General features: G+C 52.9%; 1 protein-coding gene across 1 annotated transcript in view; it reads right to left on the reverse strand.

The window, feature by feature from the left end:
• Positions 1-20,507, reverse strand: part of ACSBG1 (acyl-CoA synthetase bubblegum family member 1) — a 70,875-nt gene that overhangs the window by 23,582 nt on the left and 26,786 nt on the right. The window contains exons 2-5 of the mRNA XM_012457717.3: positions 18,720-18,838; positions 2,413-2,633; positions 1,419-1,507; positions 1,023-1,143 (exon numbers count right to left, since the gene is read on the reverse strand). Coding sequence (XP_012313140.2) covers positions 1,023-1,143; positions 1,419-1,507; positions 2,413-2,633; positions 18,720-18,838 — 550 coding nt within the window. The remainder of the gene's footprint in view (positions 1-1,022; positions 1,144-1,418; positions 1,508-2,412; positions 2,634-18,719; positions 18,839-20,507) is intronic.

Genomic DNA, 20,507 nt, shown 5'->3' on the forward strand with positions numbered 1-20,507 from the left:
CTGTAAACCAGAAGTTCTTGGCCTGGCTGCCGACAGCCTCACCTGAGGCTATGTTAAAACACACTCTGATTTGGGGCTCCCCTCCAAGAGGTTCTGCCTCAAGGGTCTGGGCTGTAGTCTGGGCCTCCCCGAAGGAGGACCTGCCCTTCTGGGAACCCCTGCCCCGCCTGCTTTTCTCTTTCAGGATTAGGAGACTTCTCCACTAGAAATAAGGGTACCGCCTGCTGTGGCTCCTCTGGGGACCCAGATCCCAGTCATGGGTGGAGTCATTTGTCCCACCCTCGGGTGCAGATGGGGAGGCCCAGGTGACATCTCCACAATCAGAGGCAGGCCAAGTCAATCTCTGAGGCCTCCTTTGGGGTGCAGGGAGCCCCTGAGTGCCTTGAAGGCTGTTGGGTTCAGCTGAGACACAGAGGCGTCCCCAGGCCACCACACCCCAGTATGGTGAATGCAGGGACAGAGCCAGGTAGGGGTGGGCCTCAGATCAGGAGGCATCATCAATGTGCCAGAAAAGACCCTGCTGGCTCTAGAGGTGCTCCGAGCTCCTGCTCTGCCCTCACTGTGTCTGACTGGTCTCACCCCTCACCCTGTGGCAGCCCTCACCGCCCCCCACCACCCTGTTCCTCACCTAGACTCGAGCGCTTAAGGTGTCAGAGCCCTAAGCCACTCACCTGCACTTAACCCTTCCACCAGCGGAGGACCCGGGCCCCACAGCTCCTGCTCCCCTCTAGGGGAAGATCCTGCCCCAAAGAGAAAGCCATGGGAGGCAGTGGGCTGGACAGGAGCCCTACCCAAGGCCCTGTTACCACTTCTGGGGAACATTCCTCAGGCTCCATTTCCTTGCCTGTCAAATGGGTGGGTAGCCACTGCCCTGCCTCGCTTGCTGTGTGTACATTGGAGGGTTCCTGCTGAGGATGAGGGGAGACTCTGGGTGGAGGGTGGGAAGGCCCTGTGTGAGCTGGAGTGAAGGTGCATGGAGACGCCCAGCCTCTGACCCTATGCCCGCTGCCCCTTCCCCAAACCTTCAGGATCTTTTCCAGCTGCTTCTGCGTGTCCACCACAATGACGTTGGCACGGCAGTCATGGGCGATGTACTGGCAGGCCTCGGGGGAGCTGGTGGTGTAGATGCCGGTGACGATGCCACTGTAGGAGACCCAGGAGGATTCGCCTTGGGGCAGATGCAGGGGAGCCACCTCCTTTCCCCACCCCATCTGTAGCCCCCAGACCCAGAGAGCTGCCCCAGGGTGGCAGGAGGGGCTCCCAAGTCACCTCAGCACCACTGTCCCTGCAGAGAGGGTGCCAGAGGCAGGTTCACCAGAAGCCCCAGGGAGGACGCAGGATGGTGGGGAGTGGGTGGGGGCTACTAAAAAGAGATAAGGACCCTCTCCTACCCTCTGCCCACTGCCCCCGCCACTCACCCTGCGAATACTGTGCCCACTGCCGAGAAGAACCACTCCGGGGAGTTGAAGCCGAGGATGGCCACGCTGTGGGCCCGCTCCAGGCCGAGCTCCAGGCCAAAGGCAGACAGGCCAGGTCAGCTGGGCAGGTACCGGGACCCTCACGCCCCTCTTGGGGCCCTCACCCAGACTGCAGGGGACCCTGCAGGTCCCACCCTCCCAGGGTCCACTCAGTCAGAGAATCCCCTTGGAGCAGGAGGGGTTGGTCACTCAACAGCCCTCACTGCCCCTCCCAGGGCCTTCCCAGGGAGTCCGCCCCCACTTCAGCCCAGCGCACTGGGCTTCCAGCCTGGCCTGAATGTGATCACTAATGAAAAGCAAGAATCGAGTGCTTGGCGCATGGTAGGGACTCAGGAAATATAAGCTCAGTATGGGGCCCAGTGTGCGGTATCAGCTCTGTGCTCAGTGGTGGCTTTTTTTTTTTTTTTGAGACGGAGTCTCGCTCTGTTGCCCAGGCTGAAGTGCAGTGGCGTGATCTCGGCTCACTGCAAACTCCACCTCCTGGGTTCAAGCGATTCCCCTGCCTCAGCCTCCTGAGTAGCTGGGATTACAGGCACCTGCCATCACACCTGGCTAATTTTTGTATTTTTAGTAGAGACGGAATTTCTCCATGTTGGCCAGGATGGTCTCAAACTCCTGACCTCGTGATCCGCCCAGCTCAGCCTCCCAAAGTGCTGGGATTACAGGTGTGAGCCACCATGCCTGGCCCAATTTTTCTATTTTTAGCAGAGACAGGATTTCACCATGTTGGCAAGGCTGGTCTCGAACTCCTGACCTTACGTCATCCACCTGCCTTGGCCTCCCAAAGTGCTGGGATTACAGGGGTGAGGGTGGCTTTTACAGTTATTGTTCCTAAGGGCCTTGCCCAGTGGGCAATTGGGGAGGAGGCCTGTGAGGCCCAGAGCTGTCAGGCACATCTGGGCAGGGGAAAGCCTTGCCACAGGGGCCCCCTTACCTTCAGGAAGCCCTTGGCGGCTCTGCGGGCGAGCAGGTAGTACTGGGAGTAGGAGATGTGCTCCCACTTGTCCTGGCGCTTGAAGCCCAGAGCGCTGAGGTCCCCGTACTTGTCCAGGGCCTCGTAGAACATCCGATGCACGGTGTAGGGAAACTGTGGGCAGCTGGGGTCTATGCGCAGGCGCACCTGCCCTTCAGCCCGAGTCGTCCACAGTGCCTCCTCTGTGGGATGGGGGAGACCACGGCTTGGATCATGCCTGCCTGGGGTTGTCCCCAGGGGACCCTGGTCCTGCCCTGGGAGGAACTCGCAGCCCCTTCTGGTGCTGACAATGCCTTGGGTACTGGGCCTTGAGGCTAGCAGGCAAGGGTAGACGGGGGCAGGCTGGGAGACTGCCTGGAGGAGGAGGTCTGACTCAGCCTTGAAGGATGAGCAAAGTTTAGGGCTGCAGCAAGGAAGAGAAGAGGAAATAACTGGAGGACAGGTGGGGGTCCTAGAAACTCTGTTCCTTCTTTTATCTCAGCTGGAATTTGCCTCCCAAAGTTGGGTAGTGGAGCTCAGTCAGATCTCCAGGTGCCTTCAGGGTGTCTGACTTGTTCTGTCCCCTGTGAATGGGTTGGGGACAGATCCAACTAGGTAGAAGGTGAAAAAGAGAACGACCCTCCCGAGGGTCTGGAGGAGACTGAAAGCCACCAGCCCAGCTCTCCAGCCTGAAAAGTCCCCCAGTCTCAGGAAATCACAACAGTCCTTGCTCATCCTCCCTCACAAATGAGGTGCCTCATTTAGTGTTCACAGCGTGGGTTTGGAGAGTCCCCTGTTGCGCAGATGGGGCGGCTGCAGCTCGAGAGGTTCAGTCATTTACCCGAGGTCACACACGAAGGAAGTGCAGGGTCAGGATTTGAACTCAGGTGTTCCTGGTGCCGCAGCTCACACTCAGGACACTGGCTGGGGTGCCACCCACCTTTAAGAGTCAGAGGCTTACTCTGTGTGTGGTGGGTGGGGACCGAGGTTTACCACTTAGTATGCAAGACTTGGGACAAGCCACTGAACCCCTGAGTCAGTTTCAGGAGAAAGATGAGGACTCAGCTCTCTGGGTGGACATGAGGATTAAGAGAAAGGGTGTATAGAAGAAGCTTTGGCCTGTGGCTGGTGCTCCATGAATGCACGTTTTTCTTCTTCCCCTCTTTTCTAAGTTTGCAAAGGAAGCTTGGATGGGTGGTCTGGACCCTTGGGCCCCATGGGACCTCCATTCCTTGGGGCGAGGGTGGTGGAGCCACGGTGTTGGTGGGGAGGAGGGCTGTCCAGCACACGTGGGGCTGTGCTGCCACCTGCTGGCCAGACCCACCTGGCCCATTGTCCTGTCACTTGGTCCTTCCCTGAGGAAGACAGATGGACTAGATGAGCTTGTTCCTCCTCTTTGACACTCTTAGGTTTCATGCAGACTCTGAGGTTGGCAGAGAGAGGTAAAGATCTAGGGGCTGGGACAGGAGAGCCCATTCCTCCTCCTGTGGAGGGCGGAAGTGGGGATCCATGGCAGCCTGCAGGAAATGCAGGTGGGGCAGGAGAGGGTGCCAGAGAGATCTTGCATACGGCAGAGGCCAAGCCCTCCCAGGATGGATGCCCTTGCCACTGGCCATGCTGGGGCCTGAGCCCTTGGGTAGTGGCATGAGTCAAGGGCCACTGAGCCCCATCCGCTCACTCCTCAGACCTCTGCAAGCCCTGTCCCATCTCCCGGGATGCCAGCCTGGCAGACCCCACTGATCTGCCTCTTCAGAGCCTTAACCGCTGCATTTTGCTAAAAGTCCATGCCCAGAGCAGAAAGTCAGGTCCACATGGGTTCAGAAACCTCAGATCTGCCACTGCCTGCAGTGTGACTGACAAACCATTCTCTCAGCTACATTTTCGTCACCTGCAAATGTGAGGGGTTGGCGAGGACATGGGGACACGGAAGCCCTCATACAGTGCTAGTGGGAACGAGACGGTACCGCCACGTTGGAAAACAGGTTAGCAGTTTCTGAAAGAGTTAAACATAAATTTACGGTACGACCCAGCAACTCCACTCTTAGGTATCTACCAAGAAAAATGAAAACACGTGTCCCCATGAAGACTTACACACAGATGTCCTTTGCAGCATTATGAGTTAAAAAATTGAAACAGCCCAAATGTCCACTGACTGGGGAGTGAAAAACAAAATGAGATCATGGAACAGAATTATCTGCTCCAAAAGGAGCAAAGTGGCCCGGCGCGGTGGCTCACACCTGTCAACACAGCACTTTGGGAGGCTGAGGCGGGCGGATCATTTGAGTCCAGGAGTTTGAGACCAGCCTGGGCAGCCCCATCTCTACGAAAAATTGAAAAATTAGCCAGGCATGGTGGTAGGTACCTGTGTTCCCAGCTACTCAGGAGGCAGAGGTGGGAGGATCGTTTGAGTCTGGGAGGTCAAGGCCGCAGTGAGCCATGATCGCACCACTGCACGCCAGCCTGGACAACAGAGTGAGACCCTGCCTCAAAAATAAAAAATAATTAAATCAGGCTGGGCGCAGCGGCTCACACCTGTAATCCCGGCACTTTGGGAGGCCGAGGCCAGTGGATCAGCTGAGGTCAGTAGCTCAAGATCAGCCTGAACAACAAGATGAAACCCCATCTCGACTAAAAATACAAACAAATTAACTGGGCACAAACAAATTAACTGGGCGTGGTGGCAGGCGCCTGTAGTCCTAGCTACTCGGGAGGCTGAGACAGGAGAATTGCTTGAATCCTAGAGGCGAAGGTTGCAGGTAGCTGAGATTGCACCACTGCATTCCAGCCTGCATGATGGAGCAAAATTTCTCTCAAAAAAAAAAAAATAATAATAAATCAAATTAAATAATAAATAAAAAGAATAAAGTACAGATAGAGGCTGCAACATGGGTGAAACTCAAAAACATGTTCAGTGAAAGAAGCGGTGCAAAAGGCCACCAGGAAAGGCAGAAAAAATCGAAAGCAGATTCGTGGTTGTCCCACGCTGGAGGTGGGAGTGGGGAGTGACGGTGGAACATACACAGAGATCTTTTTGGGGTGACAGAAATGTCCCCACAGTGGACCGTAGGGATGTTTTGCAACTCTGTAAATTTGCTAAAGGTAATCAAATTGTGCCCTTATAATGAGTAAATTTGATGGCATATAAATTATAGCTCAATAAAGCTACTTAAAAAAACAGAGAGAGGGCCGGGCATGGTGGCTCATGCCTGTAATCCTAGCAGTTTGGGAGGCCGAAGCAGGTGGATCACTTGAGGCCAGGAGTTAAAGACTAGCATGAGCAACATGGTGAAACCCTGCCTCTACTAAAAATACAAAAATTTGCTGGGTGTGGTGGTGCACGCCTGCAACCCCAGCTACCTGGGAAGCTGAGGCATGAGAATCGCTTGAACCTGGGAAGTGGAGGTTGTAATGAGCTGAGATCACACCACTGCATTCAGTCTGGGCAATAGAGTTAGATTCTGTCTTTAAAAAAAAAACAAGGGGGAATGTTGACCCCACAAAGTGGTGCAAGGATCCTGTGCGATGGCCTGCACAGCATGCTCAGGGCCTGGCATCCAGTTGCTGCTCAGTGGCTATTAGTTCTCTTCCCTCCCCTGGCACAGATTCCTTCTAGGCCTGGACCAGAGAAAAGGTGACTTACTCCCACGGGCACTTCTAGAAGCTCACGCTCCTCTGTATTCACCTGTTCACTCAGGTTGCCAAGAAGAGCAGAGGTGAGTCTTGTGATCTCCAAGCCAAACATTTTAACTTGAACATTTATAATCTCTCTTTTTTTCTTTTTTTTTTTTGACATGGAGTCTCACTCACTATACGGCCCAGGCTAGAGTGCAGTGGTGCGATCTCAGCTCACTGCAACCTCTGTCTCTTGGGTTCAAGTGATTCTCCTGCCTCAGCCTCCCGAGTAGCTGGGACTACAGGCATGCACTACCATGCCTGGCTAATTTTTTTTATCTTTTATTTTTTGGTAGAGACAGGGTTTCTCTGTGTTGACCAGGCTGGTCTCGAACTCCTGGCCTCAAGTGATTGGCCCGCGTTGGCTTCCTAAAGTCCTGGGATTACATGCGTGAGCCGCCGTGCCTAGCCATTATCGGCTCTTTTTTGGTTTTTGAGACTAAGTCCTGCTCTGTCACCCAGGTGGGAGTGCAGTGCCACTATCTCAGCTCACTGCAACATCTGCCACCTGGGTTCAAGTGATTTTCCTGCCTCAGCCTCCTGAGTAGCTGGGATTACAGGTGTGTGTCAGCATGCCTGGCTAATTTTTGTATTTTGTAGTAGAGATGGGGTTTCACCATGTCAGCCAGGTTGGTCTCAAACTCATGACCTCAGGTGATCTGCCCGCCTCTGCCTCCCAAAGTGCTGGGATTACAGGAATGAGCCACGGGGCCTGGCCTATAATCTCTTTTTAATGACAAAAATATGCATACTTGTTCCAAGAAATACAGAACAATTTAGCAGTCTGTGATAGTAAAAGTGACAGGCCCTCTTTCTACAAATATACATACGAGGACTTAAGTTTTATTTTGTTATTGCAATTGCTTTTTATGAAAAAAAAAAAAAAAAAAAAAGGTGGCGGGGGAGAGATCATATTATTAATGTATTAATCATAGGTTGCAAACCCAAAATGCTCATGGGACCAGGTGGGTAGTGTATCAGCATCATAGTAAAAAATGTATCGTAATACATAATAAATGAATGAGGTGGCCCAGGATTTGCAAGTGAAGCCCAGAGGCAGTCTTCTTTTCCCTCTCATTTTCCTCAAGACACACGGCCCTTGGACTCCACCTCTTGTTCTCTGCTTTTGATAGAGACATTGGAATAGTGAAATGTTTTTCTCTTCTCTTTTCCTTCCTTCCTTCCTTCTTCCTTTCTTTCTTTTTCTTTCTCTCTCTCTCTGTCTCTCTTTCTTTTTGACAGGGTCTCATTCTGTCATTCAGGGCTCAAAAGATCTTTCAGCCTCAGCCTCCTGAGTAGTTGGGACCACAGCACAGCACCAAGCTCAGCTAATTTTTTGTATTTTTGGTAGAGACGGGGGATTTGGCCATGTTGCCCAGGCTGGCATCGAACTCCTCAGCTCAAACGATCCTCCAGCCTTGGCCTCCCAAAGTGCTTGGATTATAGGCGTGAGCTACTGTGCCTGGCCATATTTCTCTATTATACAAAAAACTACAGGCCAAGTGCATGGCTCACGCCTGTAATCCTAGCCTTCTGGGAGGCCAAGGCAGGGGGATCACTTGAAGCCAAAAGTTCCAGACGTCCTTAGCAATAGAGAGAGACCTGGTCTCTATATAAAGTAGATCCTGTCTCTACAAAAATTTAGCCAGGTCTGTGAAGTGTGTAAAGTAATGTGTATGATAATCAGATTGATTTAGCTATTCTACAATGTATACAAAATTTAAAACAACATGTTGTATATAATAAATGTGTACAATTTTTGTCAATTTAAAAAATAAAGTTGTTTTTTTTTTTTGAGACAGTTTTGCTCTGTCCCCAGGCTGGAGTGCAGTGGCGCAATCTCAACTCACTGCAACCTCTGCCTCCCAGGTTCAAGCGATTCTCCTGTCTCAGCCTCCTGAGTAGCCGGGACTACAGGCGTGTGCCACCACACCCAGCTCATTTTTGCATTTTTAGTAGAGAAGGGGTTTCACCATGTTGGCCAGGATGGTCTCCATCTCTTGACCTCGTGATCTGCCCACCTCGGCCTCCCAAAATGCTGGGATTACAGGTGTGAGCCACTGCGCCTGGCCAAAAATAAAGTTTTTTAAAAAGGAAGAAACACTGCAGTGCAAAGGCAATGATAATTTTACGGACTCCAGTCTGAGCATCAGGGAGGCAACAGGGTGTGTCTGTGATCCACAGCGGACTGGGAGGTGGGAGAACGCAGCCTTCATCCAAACAGGTGGCCGCTCCTCGACTCTAGGATTTGGTACCCAGTAGGAATGGAGACCAAGAGTTACCGGAAATCTGGGTGTTTATATTTTAAATAAATTTAATAATCTTAATTTAATTTTTTGAGACAAAGTCTTGCTCTGTTATCCAGGCTGGAGTGCAGACGCATGATCACAGCTCATTGGAGCTTCCAATTCCTGGGCTCAAATGATCCTCCCACCTCAGCCTCCTAAGTAGCTGGGACCATCGGTGTATACCACCATGCCCAGTATTTTAGTAAAGACAAGGTCTTGCCATGTTGCCCAGGCTGGTCTTAAACTCCTGGTCTCAAGCAATCCTCCTACCTTGGCCTCCCAAAGTACTGGGATTACAGGTGTGAGCCACAGCGTCACCTGTCTAGCCAAATATATGTTTAAAATCATATGAATCAAATCAAAGCTAGCATCGGCAAATCATCCATCTTTAGCGTTGGTGATGTTAACATGCTGCCGCATCGCGTGCGTGCTGTCTCCCCGTGGCTGGGTCCTGCACAAGCTACTCGCCACTCTCCACCAAAGGACGCTCACGTGATATCCAGCCTCCAGCCCTCCTTCTAGGCTTAGATTATTAGAAGGAGGTTTACCAGCTCAAGAGAAAAGAGTGTTTAAAATCTTGATGGACATTATGGACAGAAGTCTTCACCTAATGCCTCCTCTCCCGTTAGCTGCATGGTTCTGTCTTTTTCCTGTTTCCTCCCTCACAGAGCCTGCACTTCTGTGTCAGCTCATCTCACATCCTTCTTGGAAGGAGGGAAGGAGGCGTGGGAAGGGAAGGAAGGTTTGTAGGTCTGCAAGGTCAGTCTCCCTATTAGCCCAGCTGTTTCACAACAGGGACAAGAGCCCTCGCCCTGGACGACCCCCAAGGGTGACTAGGCCCCCTGGCCAGCTGCATGGCCCAGCCTTTTCTCTGCACAAGCTCAGCTGAGCCAGCGGGACCTGTCTGAGCCCCTAGACCCGCCGGAAGAGGAGATCCTGGTGGGAAGGTGCGGCCCCTGCCCTCCTGCGGCCGCGACCATCTCTTGCTTACTGTTTACTGAGCCCCTGCCGTGCACCATGTCATTCTTTGCCCATCACCACTAACACCTCCCAGCTGAAGAGTTGAGTGGCAGAGCTGGCATCCAAGCCCCCACAGTTCCATACCCAAGTCCGTTCTGTTCCCATGAGGGGTGCTGCCTCTCAGGGCAGACTCAAGGAAGACCCCGGCAGCACATCTCCCATCTCCTCTGAGAAAGAACCATCATGCCTCCTGCCAAGTTCTGTGCCGGGCTCAGGCTGGATGACCTTGAGCAGCCAGGACCTCCAGCCACTGGCCTTTTCCTACATTCCTGAGGCTCCCAGAGTGACCTTGCTAAACCCAGGTTTGCCCTGCTCAAAAGCCTCCAATGACTCTCATTGACCACAGGGAGATGTCTATACCATGGCTTCTGAAGCAGGCCCTCCTCAGGGGCTCACTGAGGTTTCCCAGCCTCCACATATACACACCTTACAGCCAGCCTGAACCACTCCCAGTTCCCTTTGGCTTCTGCCTCTGTGACTTTGCCTGTGCTGTGACTCTGCCTGCCATGCCCTTTCCTTCATCACATGTCAACATTTTACTGCCCTTCAAGGACCACGTGCTGCCTCTTCACTGAAGACCCCCATCCTCGAGACTAATGGAGGATGGAGTCATGGTTGAGGCTGCCTCTCCCACCAGCCTGGAGCCCTGGAAGTCAGGTTCCCTCCTCTCTGTATCTTGGCTACCAGTAGCAGCCTGGCCCTGAGCAGAAGCCAGTGGAAGAATGAGCTGACCTCTGCCCCACCCCAGTCCTAGGAGGGCTGGAGATCCAGTGACTGTGGGTCTAGAGGACCCAGGTTTCGTGTCTCCCACCTCACCCTTGTCCCCAGGGTGGTCGATGAGGAGGCAGAATACATTGCTGCCTAGGCACAGAGAGAGACGGGCTCACAGAGCAGGCATCTGCCCAAGTGGGGCATGCAGGCTGCTTTCTCATCCTGCACCCCTGAGAGACCCAGGTAGGGCCTGCCCTACTCAGTGGCCTCAGCCTTGGGTGCCAGCTGCCAAGCTCACTCCTGCCCTTGAGAGCTGAAAGAAGGGAAGACAGACGCGTCTTCTAGCCCGGGGTCCGCAATCCTCCCCCTCTTCTAATGTCCATGTGTTCCCACCTCTGGGGAGATCAGGGTAGCTGCAGGGCAGGGAGGAGGTGAATTGCAGCAACGCGGGTTGTCACTTGAGCAGGGAGCCACAAAGGTCCATTTCTCCCCATTCCCTACTGGCTTCTTTCTAAGCTTTTTTTCCCCTGCCTTTCCTCATGATAACGCCCATCTCCTGAAGCCACAAGAACTCACCTCCTAAAAGGAAATAACCTGAAGCAGCAAAGATACAATCAGTGCAGAACATGAACGGATTACAGCTTTCTTGGGGTAATTGACAAGATATATCCAAGGGCTTAAAACAAGAATATGCTTGCACTTAGCAATCATACTTTTAGGAAGTTACTCAAGGAAAGCAATCAGAGACATGGCCAGCAAGAATGTGGAGACGGATATCTGCACAGCTCTGTGTCTATTAGCAAAGCCATTGGAAACAAGCTGAATGTCCGCAGGGGCCTAGTCTCCTATTCCGTTCATTATGGGGGAGCCATATCATGCGTTCCTATGCAGCTATTAAAATAAAGTACTAAACGAATATTTAATGACATACGGAAATGTTCGCAGTATAGCACTGAGTGAAAGGAGGACAAAAGAAGTGCATACAGAAATGCACAGACCACACTGAGAAGATCTGTGTCAACACATTATTCTTAAAAGGCTTAGCACATTGTGGACGTTCAAGACATCTCTCTCCAGCCTTTGGACCTAGACTCTGAGCTTCTGGTGCAAGCGTTGAACTTGCATAAGTGTTTGCTGAAAGAATAAATCAAACGAAGCATATGATGCCTCTTGCTGCATCAGGAATACAGGCGGAGACCTCAGCCAGATCGGTCATCTTGGGAAGTGGGGGCGGGGAGTTTCCATACACAGCATATCAGAGGTAGATGGTACTTTTACAGATGAGAAAACTGAGTCCCAGAGGGGCAGAGATGGCCCAGGTCACAGCAGAGTTAGGGGCAGAGTTGGGACTGCACCTCAGTCGGTCCTGGCAGCTGCCTTGTGTCAGTAGCTGGGGGCTGTTCAGTGAATGGAAGCTTGGGAGTCCAAAGTCTACTCTCTCCTGGATGGTGTCGGGGTGGAAGAGAGTGTGCCCAGTCCCCTGACTCCGCCACCTGCTGGGCAGCTCAGAACCAAGCATGAGGGAGGGATGTGAGTGGGCCCAGGTCTGCTGTGGCACCGCTCAGCCTGCCTCTCTGCCTCTTTCCCGTTGGTAGGGGACACTCAGGAAATCAGGATGAGTTGCCAGTCTTTAAAGTAGTTCCCATCTCCCCTCTGTGCCCCATCAACAGGGCACAACCGTCAGCTCTGTTCCATGCCCAAACTAAGATCCCTGCTGCAGTAACTGCCAGGACACAATCAAGGTCTCTGTTGCCCAGCAAGGCACCCAGATCCCAACGGGAGCTGACGCCGAAAGGCAACCAATGACTCTATCTAGAGCGCAGTGGAGACCCCAGCAAGATCCCAGCCTGCTGCCAATGCAGCACCACCAGCGCACGGCCCGCCCACCAAGTGCCAAGTCAGCAGAGAGCTGGAGGTGGGCTTTCCCAGGCAAGGCTGGCACTCCCTACCGCCTCCCCCTCCCTCTCCTGCTTCCTCCCTCTGCCACTTGTCTTGGCCTCACCCTGGCTTGTATCTTATCAATCCACCCTTTATGCTGGAGGCTACTGGGCAGGCAGGGAGCTGTGTTCTCTGGGGCTCTGGAATAAAGGCATCTAAAGAGCTGAGGCCGCCACTCAATTAGCTGGGAAGGAGAAAAACACAAGAGCAGGGAGCGGGAGGCTGGGCCTGTTTTCTGTGGTCTGTGGGAAAGGCTGCAGGAAAGGGGCCGATTGTGCAGATGGAGGAAGAGGTGGTTCTCAGGCCTGGGACAGATCTCTGAGAATGGTCCTGCAGGGCACCGACCCCAAAGGCCAGGCAGGGACCAGCCCCGGGAGGGCCCCTCTCTCCACACGGAACCCCGTACTGAGGGCCAGCCCAATGCAAGGCACTCTTGGGGATCCAGAAGAGGAAGAGGCCACATTGGCCTCAGAACATGACGAGAGATAAGGGCAAAACCTAGGACAGAGGGAGTGTCGGGCAGTGCCTCTGTGCCCACGAGGAGAGGACCCTGCTGCTGCCACTCTCAGCCTTCTCCATGGGGACTCAAGAGCTCAGAGTTCTGGCCGCCAGAGCAGTGTGACCCTGGGCAGATCCCTGGTCTCCCCGGGCCTCAGTTTTCCCATCTGAATTACAATTGAGATGGACAAGATGTTCCCGACATGCCCCTCCATGGGAATTGTTTTAGGTTTTCGATCCTGCCTCCAGGATTCTACTTGTCCAATAAAGGTGACCGTGCTCAGGAGACGCATAGGAGACCTCAGACTGGGTCTCCATCCGCTAAAGAGAAGCCAGGTCTGAGCCAGATCTGGGTAAGAACTTGGGCATCCCAGCCAGGGGCCCTGGGCCGACCTGCCCCAGACCTGCCCCAGACCTGCCCCACATGGCAGGGTCCCAGGCAGGGATGCCCAGGCAGTGTCTGAGGCTGTCCAGGCAGAGGTTGGGTGGGTGCCTTAGCCCCCATGGAAAGCGTTTCTCTAAGGACCCCCAGAGGTTTCGCTGTTTTGGCTGGCAGGGCCGGGATTACCACCTGTTTACATATCACAGAGAGGGAATTACCTGCACTCATTCACTCTGACCCTTCGAAAGTCTTTCCTGCCAGCCCCCACCCCCACCCCCATCAGGTCCTCGACCTCCCACTGTCCCAACGACCTCCTCCTGCTACCCGGCCTCAGACTGTGAGCTTCTTGAGGACAAGGGTCGTATGGGGCCTCTTTCTGGCTCCCTAGCTCATAGCTCCAGGCTGAAACACCAGCCCCTGTGACATTTGGGAAGGGTGGGAGTGACAAACGGAGGGAGGCCCAGCAAATCCCTTGACCCACAAAGGGCTTCACGGGGCTGGAGGCCAGTGGAGCTGAGCACCCAGCTTCCCAACCACAAAAGCTCCCCAGGGGGTGTGGCGTTTCCTAGGAGGAGGGGTGTGGAGCCGGCCCTGGGCAGCGGCTCCAGCTGTCTCTCCTCGGCAGGTGCTCCCTCGTGCCCTCCCCTCTCTGTGGTCTTAATGCTGCCACCCTTCTGCAGCTGGGCTTCGTGCTCCATCTAGAAAGGCCTAGAAAGTAAAAAGTAATGTGTCTCCAGGGCCCAGCACAAGGCTGCCTTTGTGTGAAGGTCAGATGCCAGTGCTCTGGGGCCCGGCTTCGAGCAGCTGCTCCTGGGAGTATAGCCAGCGGGGCAGCTCAGAGCTCAGCCTGGGGACCGGAGTTCAGGACCTCAAACTTTTGGGGAACTCAAAGAGACCTGGGAGCCTCTGAGGGCTCCAGAGTGAACCTTGATTTCTGTGTACAAGACTCCCAGAGCTCCTCAGAGGGGCTGCCAGGGTCCACAGTTAGATGGAAGGGAGGCAGGGGCTGGCCAGACTTGGAGGGGTCAGACCTGGGAGACCAGACTGCACAATGTTAGCTAGGTCCCCAAGACACAGTTTGGCCAGTTAAGAGTTCCACCTTTTACCAGCTGTGTGACTCTGAGAAAATCACTAACCCTCTCTGAGCTCCGTTTCCTCTACCAAATGGGAATGATACATGTGCTTTTGTGCTGCTGATGGGACAATAAAATGAAAGAATACAAGAAGGTCCCTTAGCACAGGGCACAGCCGTGTGGGGAAGGAGGACTTTTAGCTCTCCTACTCCCACAAATCCCTCCTCCCCAGCAGTCTTTGATAGGGATAGTTGCCTTTTCTCAATCTTATCAAAAGTGCTTTGTGAATGGGCAGCTTCAACCTCCCTCCCAATCTGTGCCAGCCCCAATCCCCCTTCCTGTACAGAGACTAGAGCCCAGGGCTCCCAAGCTTCTGGGGAGTCAATAAGAAAGAGTCCCAGATCCGCTCCAGGCCTGGCACATGGTGGACACTCCATCCACAAGAATCTGGAACTCACCCACGCTCTAGTGCAGAGGATCCCCCTGCACCCCCAGGGATGCCAGAGATGCAGGAGAGGGTGCTGGACAGAGCATGGCCCCCGAGCCAGGCCTGTGGGAACCCATGAAGCCTGCTGAACACTGCTCTGGGCAGCACCTGGGGTCCCCCGGGGGCATCTGCTTTGGGCACCTGCTGACAACCATGGTGCCTCCTCAACCCGTCCTGAACTGTCCCTTTCTCCTTGTCACCAGTGCTGGAAGCTGAACTCCCAAGGGCAGAGCACTCAGTCCAGACCTCTAGGCCTAGAGGGAGCTCGAGGTTCTGAGGACAGCTGGAGGTCCTTCTGACACAGGAGGCCCACTCTGCCCCCCAGCTCCCGGAGAGCAGCCCTCCTTCCTGAGCCTGTCCCTGCCTTTCACAGAGGACCTCTCTGCCCTCAGACTGGGGGTTCTTTGAGGGCAAGAAAGAAGATTGTCCATCCCAGTCTCCCTCACAGCCCAGCACACAGGATGGAGGATCTGGGGCACACCCACCTCAGCCATCCCTGCCAACTTCCCAAAGTCCTGATACACTAGAGGAGCCTTGGCACCCCCCCTGCAGTTGCCCACTCAGTCCCGGCCTCTCCACCAAATCCAGGGCCTTCTCCATGTCCCCCATCTGGCCCCTGGCTGCTCAGATGCTGCTATGCCAGCCCTGTCTGAGGGGATCTTCTCTGGGACTCCCTCCCCTGCTTGTTTAAAACCTGTCCACGAGAGAGATCCAAGATGACTGATCACTAGCAGCTTGGGATTGTAGCTCCCAGAGAAAGCGCACAGAGCGAGAGGATGCCACAAATTTAGATGAATTTTTGTTACCCATGGACCGGAAGATTCCCAGCGGAGGAGCCCCACGGGTCGCCAGGGCAACTCTTGTGGCTGGCGTGGCGATTTTGCTGGCACCTCGGAGCAGCGGTTCTTGGTGCAGATTAAACGGGACTGGGTCCCCGTTTGGAGCTCCTGGAAGGCAGAGTCGCCCATTTACCTGATTGAAGAAGGGATTTAAGAGGGAAGCCAGACTGGAGATTCCAGGGCAGAAAAGCACCATCAATCTTAACGCCGCTGTTTTGGCTGGCACAGTGGGTTGCTCAGATTTCGGCACTGGGAATCAACAAGTTGGACGTCCACTCAGAGACATAATTTCAAAGTCAGTAATCACAAAGACGACAGGTGGATAAATTTACAATGATGGGAAGAAACCAGCGTAAAAAGGCTGAGAATACCCAAGATCAGAATGCCTCTCCTTCTACAGGTGATCACAGTTCCTCATCAACAAGAGAACAAGGCCTGATGGAGAATGAGTGCGTTGCATTAACAGATTTAGGCTTCAGAAAGTGGTTAATAAGGAACTTTAGTGAGTTAAAAGAACATGTTCTAGCTCAATGTAAAGAAACTAATAACTTTGAAAAAAGGTTTGCTGAAATCCTAACGAGAATAGACAATTTAGAGAGGAATATAAGTGAATTAATGGAACTGAAGAATACAATATGAGAACTTAGCGAAGTATGCACAGGTTTTAACAGTCGAATTGATCAAGCAGAAGAAAGGATATCAGAGGTCGAAGACCAACTTAATGAAATGAAACGAGAAGACAAGATTAGAGAAGAAAGAGTAAAAAGGAATGAGCAAAGTCTCCAAGAAATATGGGACTATGTGAAAAGACCTAATTTACAATTGATAGGTGTACCTGAATGTCATGAAGAGAATGGATCCAAGTTGGAAAATATTCTTCAGGATATTATTCAGGAAAACTTTCCTAATCTAGTAAGGCAGGACAATACTCAACTCCAGCTAATCCAGAGAACACCACAAAGATATTCCCCAAGTAGAGCAACTCCAAGACACATAATCGCTAGATTCACTAGGGTTGAAATAAAAGAGAAAATTCTAAGGGCAGCTAGAGAGAAAGGTCACGTTACCCATAAAGGGAAGCCTATCAGACTCACAGCAGACCTCTCACCAGAAACCCTACAAACTAGAAGAGAGTGGGGGTCAATATTCAATATCCTCAAAGAAAAGAACTTTCAACCCAGAATCTCATATCCCACCAAACTAAGCTTCATAAGTGAAGGAAAAAGAAAATTTTTTGCTAACAAGCAAGCACTCAGCGATTTCATCACCACCAGGCCTGCTTTACAAGAGCTTCGGAAAGAAGCACTACACACAGAAAGGAAAACCAGTATCAGTCATCCCAAAAACTTACCAAAACGTAAAGAATATCTCTATAATGAAGAATCTACATCAACTAATGGGCAAAATAGCCAGCTAGCATTAAATGACAATATTGAACTCACAAATATTAGTATTAATTCTAAATTTAAATGCATTAAATGCCCCAATCAAAGACACAGGTAAATTGAATAAAAAGTCAAAACGCGCTGTATCCAGATCTATTTCACAAGCAACGACATACAAAGACTCAAAACAAAGGGATGGAGGAAGATTCACCAATTAAATGGAGAGAAAAAAAACAAAACAGGAGTAACTTTCGTCTCTCACAAAATAGACTTTAATAGCAACAAAGACTAAAAGAAACAAAGAAGGACATTGCATAATGGTAAAAGGATCAATGCAACAACAGGAGTTAATGATTATAAATATATATGCACCCGATACAGGAGCACTCAGATACATAAGACAAGTTCTTAATGACTTATAAAGAGACCTGGACTCCCGCACAATAATAGCGGGAGATTTTGACACCACATTGTTAATATTCGACGGATCAACGACATAGAAAATTAATAGGGATATCAATGATTTGAACTTAGACCTATAAGTAAACTTAGTGAATATTTATAGAATTCTCCACCCCACGTCCACAGAACATACATTTTTCTCAGTATCACATTACACCTATTTTGAAAGTGACCACATAATTGGAAGCAAATCACTCCAGTATTTGCATAGCATTTCACAGACTTAAATGAAATAGTGGTTGGCTGTTTGTTATTTTCTTCCCTTATTCCTTCCTGTCTCCGTTGTTAAGCACAATTATCAGCATAAAAGAGGTTTTTAATACCTATTTTTAGATTGCATTCCAGCCCAGGCAATAGAGCAAGAATCCTGTTCTCTCTCCCTCTTTTTCTTTCTCTTTCTTTCTCTCATTAAAAAAAAAAAAAAAAAAAAAACTGTCCACGCTGCGTGTCTGCGACTGCAGAGCTGCCAGATGACAGCCGTTCAGATGAAGCCACGGAGGCCCGTAGGGCTGGGGATTACGTGTTTCTCCCTGGGGATGCCAGGTGCTTTTCAGGGGCTCCAAGGGACACGGAGCCTCCCCCACACTGGCTTCCTTCCCGCCCCTGAGATTACAAAGTCTGGAGCGTCTGAGCCAGCTGGCGGGACTTGTCCCAGGTGGCTCAGCAAGTCAACAAGATGTCTTGGAATCCTGGGAGGATGAACGTGGGAGGCTCCCCGGACCCAGCTGGCCCTGTCCCTGGCCTCCCTCCAGCGCCTTTCAAACCATTCTCAGAAACCAGCTGGTCCTCTTCTTGGCCCAATCCGCTCTCCTTTATCTCTGAGGTGGGGGTGGGGGCACGAGAGGAAAGACCCACCCCTGCAGCTCAGGCCACCCGATGCTCGGCCTGGCGGGGGGCAGCTGGTCCGGCAGCCGTGACCCTCCGTGCTGGGCACCTATGGTTTCCTTTTCATTTTATAACTTCCGCTGTTGCTACAATGTTGTTGTGCAGCCGATAAAAGTGCACAAAAGCTGTGTTATTATCATTTTGATGACTCTTCAGAGTAAATAACTCTGCCTTGCTTAAGGCACAATTATCTGATGGTGAAGATCAAGAAAAGAACATGCGATGTTTCAAGCCTCCAAAACAAACTTTTCTACTCTGCAGCCATCTGCCTGCCCCTCACTCCGGTTAATCAGGGCCCAAAATCCCAAGGCATTGTTTACCTGGGCTTCCTCCTGTCCTTCAGCCACCCTGTGCTGGAGATCCGAGTTCCCAAGGCCTGGCCCCCTATGATGTCCTAGTGCCATCGAAGTCTCCTTCCCAACTTTCTTGAAGAAAAAAATCTCTCCACCCGCATTGCTTTCCATCACACCTGGCCCTGGTGGTGGCCATGAGGGAGGGGGCTTGGTGGGGTCCCTGGGAGTGTGGAGAGCAGCAAGATCCCCAGCTGCTCCTCCCCACAGCTCCGTGTGGTGGTTCCCCCAGTCCTCCAGCACAGCCAGCACAGCCTAGTTTCCCACTCTACCTCGCCCGCAGCCCCCAGCTGGCTTACCTGGAGCGTCCCACTGGGCCTTGTGTACCTTCTCTGGCACAGAAAACTCGAGAGCATGGTTCAGGGACTCTTTGGAGAGCGGCTGCCCATCAGTCAGTGAGCTGGGTTGGTGGAGGGCCCTGGAAAAACATTCATTAGAACGTGGGGGACTCTGGCCTGGGCTGGGGGACTCTGGCCTGGTATACATCTCAGCACCCTTAGGGGCCACTGGCATCTCTGTCTCCTGCACAAGCTGGGGCCATCCACAGAGGAGGCCCCAGTGGGAGTCAGGGGACAAGACCTCAGTGGTTGTAGGGGCTGACCCTGCCCCCACCCAGCCTCTCTGCAGGTTCTGAGGGCTCGGGAGAAAGAGGAGTCCAGCCCTGCTGTGCTCCATGTCACTGTGTGACCCTGGGCAAGCTCGTGCCTCTCTCGGGGTCTCAGCGTCCCCACCTGGGTGAGGAAGGGGCTGAGGTCTGCACTGGAGGATTCTGAACCCCACTCCTGGAGAGGGCGGGCTTTGGGGGCGGGGGTGCTCCCACCTGTCACTCCCTGCACCCACCAGTCCGCAGCCATGCCTGAACTCTGAGCGGAGCTGCAGGTACTCCTAGGGCTCTCAGGGGTCCTATTCGGGCCCCCGGTGAGGGCCTCCCCTCTTCCATGCCCCTGTGGGTGCACCCCACGTCTGCTGTCTCCATGAAGAAGACAGGCACGGGTTCAGAGAGGCCCAAGGCCCAGTGCTTCCTGGCTTCACTCCTGGCCCAGATCCCCTCGCCTCCCAGGCTTGGTGACTTGGCTAAAGGGTCTCTCCTTCTGGCCAGCCCATGAGTTTCACGGGTTTCTGGGCTTTGATTATCACTTCAGCCTGACTGCCCTTCAGCTCCACTTTTCCTCGGGGTTCACCTGACCAGACCTCAACCTCCTAGATGGCTGAGCTGGTGGATTTCAGTACACACTTCAAAACTGCACAGAGTCGCAGGGTGACACAACTCCAGAGACACATTTCACGGTCAACAACGATGTAAAGCTGAACCCGCTGGAGTTGTGCAGCATGCAACCTGCACAGCTGGTCAGTGTCCCTGAGGGTAGGACCGCGGCTCCAGGGAGTCCCGTGTGTCTGTCAGTCAGGGTGGGGCTGGCACACCCCCGCCCAGCTCCCAGGAAGCCAGGTCAATTACCTGCTTCTCACACACCGCCTTACTCCTTGTCGGTACTGCAGGTTCCGAACAAAACTAAGTTTGTGAACACAGCCAGGCCCACCTGGCGGCAGTCTGTTTAAGAACCTGAGATGGGTTTTAAAGCGAAAGATATCAGAAGGTTATGAAGGGAGGGGGATGGGGAGGAGGGGGATGACTGGGGAACTGAAATGGCACTGTTCTTGGGAAATCTGTGAGCCAGGCCTGGGCCACTGGGCTGGAGCAGCCCTTCCATTGCTCTGGCGACCCGCTCCAGGGAGGTTGGGGAAAAACTGAAGAGATGGCAAAGCGGGCTTCTGGGGCGAGGCCTCCCGCACTGGGCAGACAGAGGCGCCTGAACGCGGCGGAACTCGTCCTACTGACTTTGGATCCTTGGTTAGCACTCTCTGGGACAGGCAGGTAGAAGCGGCTTCCACTTGGGGCTGCAGTGTTACCAAATGGCCCCTGAGCTCTGGGTTCAGGCAGTGACGGCAAACGGGGGACACACGCGCAGCTAGGCGGCTCAGGGTCCCGCCCCGTGATCATCCGGGGAAGACTGTGAACCTGGTGGATGCCCCTGCCGCATCTCGGCCTGTGTCCTCAGAAGATGGTAGACAGCAGGGTGGACAGCACC

The sequence above is a fragment of the Aotus nancymaae genome, unplaced genomic scaffold (genome assembly GCF_030222135.1).
Source record: "Aotus nancymaae isolate 86718 unplaced genomic scaffold, 86718_ANA_hifiasm-v0.15.2.pri h1tg000003l, whole genome shotgun sequence".
In the NCBI taxonomy this organism is placed as follows: Eukaryota; Metazoa; Chordata; class Mammalia; order Primates; family Aotidae; genus Aotus; species Aotus nancymaae.